This window comes from Morus notabilis, unplaced genomic scaffold (assembly GCF_000414095.1).
Source record: "Morus notabilis unplaced genomic scaffold, ASM41409v2 C11440077, whole genome shotgun sequence".
Taxonomy (NCBI): domain Eukaryota; kingdom Viridiplantae; phylum Streptophyta; class Magnoliopsida; order Rosales; family Moraceae; genus Morus; species Morus notabilis.
Genome location: NW_010387369.1, coordinates 1 through 1,815, shown reverse-complemented (window position 1 = coordinate 1,815; position 1,815 = coordinate 1). Strand labels below are relative to the sequence as shown.

General features: G+C 37.5%; 1 protein-coding gene across 1 annotated transcript; it reads right to left on the bottom strand.

Annotated features, from left to right (window-relative positions):
- Positions 1-76: 76 nt before the first annotated feature.
- LOC21383866 (glutamate receptor 3.7) lies at positions 77-1,629 on the bottom strand. Its single transcript, XM_010114884.2, has 2 exons — positions 1,204-1,629; positions 77-748 (listed from the first exon to the last, which is right to left on the bottom strand). Exons 1-2 carry the CDS (start codon positions 1,627-1,629, stop codon positions 332-334), a joined length of 843 nt encoding a protein of 280 aa, XP_010113186.1. The 3' UTR covers positions 77-331.
- Positions 1,630-1,815: the final 186 nt, after the last annotated feature.

Sequence of the window (1,815 nt, the reverse complement as noted above, 5' to 3'; positions counted from 1 at the left end):
ATCACTCTTATCAATATGACAGACCAATGCACACCATAACCCAAGAACATGCAAATAAATTAAGATGTCATGCCCCTATGTATATATGTACTGTCATTACTGCCATACAGTTATCTATTGTTTTCCTCTGTCCCAATTTTTCTTTTTAATACTTGGAGGCGGAGCGGAAGATTCAAACTCATCATCTTATAATAGTGGAGTCAGGTGTTGAATTACTGTTAAGCTATCCCTGTAACCACAATTAAGATACAGAGAAGAGTCACATAATACATACTATACAACGTTATTTAGTGTAACTCTATATTTTATAGTTTTCATCGAATTTTTGTGATCAACCAGTCTGATCTTGAGGTGGGTGAGACTGAGAAAATATGCTCTTGATTGCTTCTTCCTTCTCATCAACGAAGTCGAAAAAGCTATAGATGATGCCGGACCATCGACTGCTTGATGATCTCGAGGATGGAGAAGAGGAAAGATTCCTCTGCCGGCGTTTGTACCGGATGAATTGGCAAACCATTTGAAGAAGAAATACTAGAAGAGCAGCAAGAGCAATTGAACCACATAGTAGATATAGACCCCAGAAGCTGATCAAGTGAAGTTGGTTAGGCTCAACGTCCTGTCCCTTCTCACCAGGACAACCCATCTTACAAAACCACTTCTTGTGGATCTCCTGAAGTTTTCCGCTTTCAGAAAGTTTCAAGATCGCTGTTGACATGTCCAAAGCAAGGGGAGATTCTTTTTTAAAAGCCTGAGATAGCAGGAATAAACAAAACTTAATAAGAAAATGCCAGAACAATATCATCACCAAAGTGGGTCTTTCTTGTATACAAGTCATCTTAGTTTCATTGACCTTATTCATATCGAGCAATAAAAGCATATATACTTATTTGAAGCAATCATTTCGACTCAAACCATGTTAATTTAAGCCTGGGATAGTAAGTAACACAATAAGATCATCACTATAGTTGCTTTTTCATAAATGACGATATATATTTGGATGGTTGGTTTTTTCATAAATGACAATATATGTTTGCTTGAAGCAATCATTTAGACAGGAACCAGTATAATCAATTCGAGCAACAAACCTATTGAATTTTCAAATGTTTTCCTCTTATATGATATGTTTTTGAACTAAAATTTCAGGTGGTAATGTTGATGAATTATGATAATAGCCTGTTCTAAGTTATTTTTAGAGATACTTACAAATCCCCATCCACTCTTGGTAAATGGCTGGCCAATGATCCCAAAATCAGTTCGTTCCGACAGAAACAACTCAACATACGGAAGCTCATCTATAATAGCTGCCACGCCTCCGTTCCTTGGCCCTCGCCGTAGAGCTCTTTCAAACTCTTCTGGATTGCGCAGTGAAACAAGTCTTGAGCTCGGTACGTAGAGAATCTCAGTCAGGTAGTTGTAAACAAAGGAGCCTACTTGGTATCCAATAGGTGAGTTAGTTGCAATGAGGCTATCAATACCGGTGATGGGTGAAGAAAGCTGCTGAAGTGTAAGGATTGAAGTCAAGCTTGCGGTATAGCTTGATGTGATCACCATCAATAGAAAAAGCCATACCACCATCACCATTTTCCCCAATGTGCTTACAGTATCTTCCTCTGTGATATGATGAATCATTTGAGACTTATGAGTGCAAGAGTAATGTGGTTTACAAAGCTGCTATATGGACTATGAAGTTAGATTAAAACGAGTGAGATACAAAATTTAAAGTATTCAAGCACAATGAAGCAATTCTGGCAATGTCTGGTTTCAAGGAAAAAAAAATGTTCGAATGATTTTCTTCCTTAAAATCCAAACGCATTT

Excerpts from the sequence above, each read along its gene's own strand:
- LOC21383866 (XM_010114884.2), bottom strand. The coding sequence starts at position 1,629 with ATGATTCATCATATCACAGAGGAAGATACTGTAAGCACATTGGGGAAA. Across the intron at positions 749-1,203 it reads CCAAGAGTGGATGGGGATTT|GCTTTTAAAAAAGAATCTCC; the intron begins GTAAGTATCTCT and ends CTGCTATCTCAG.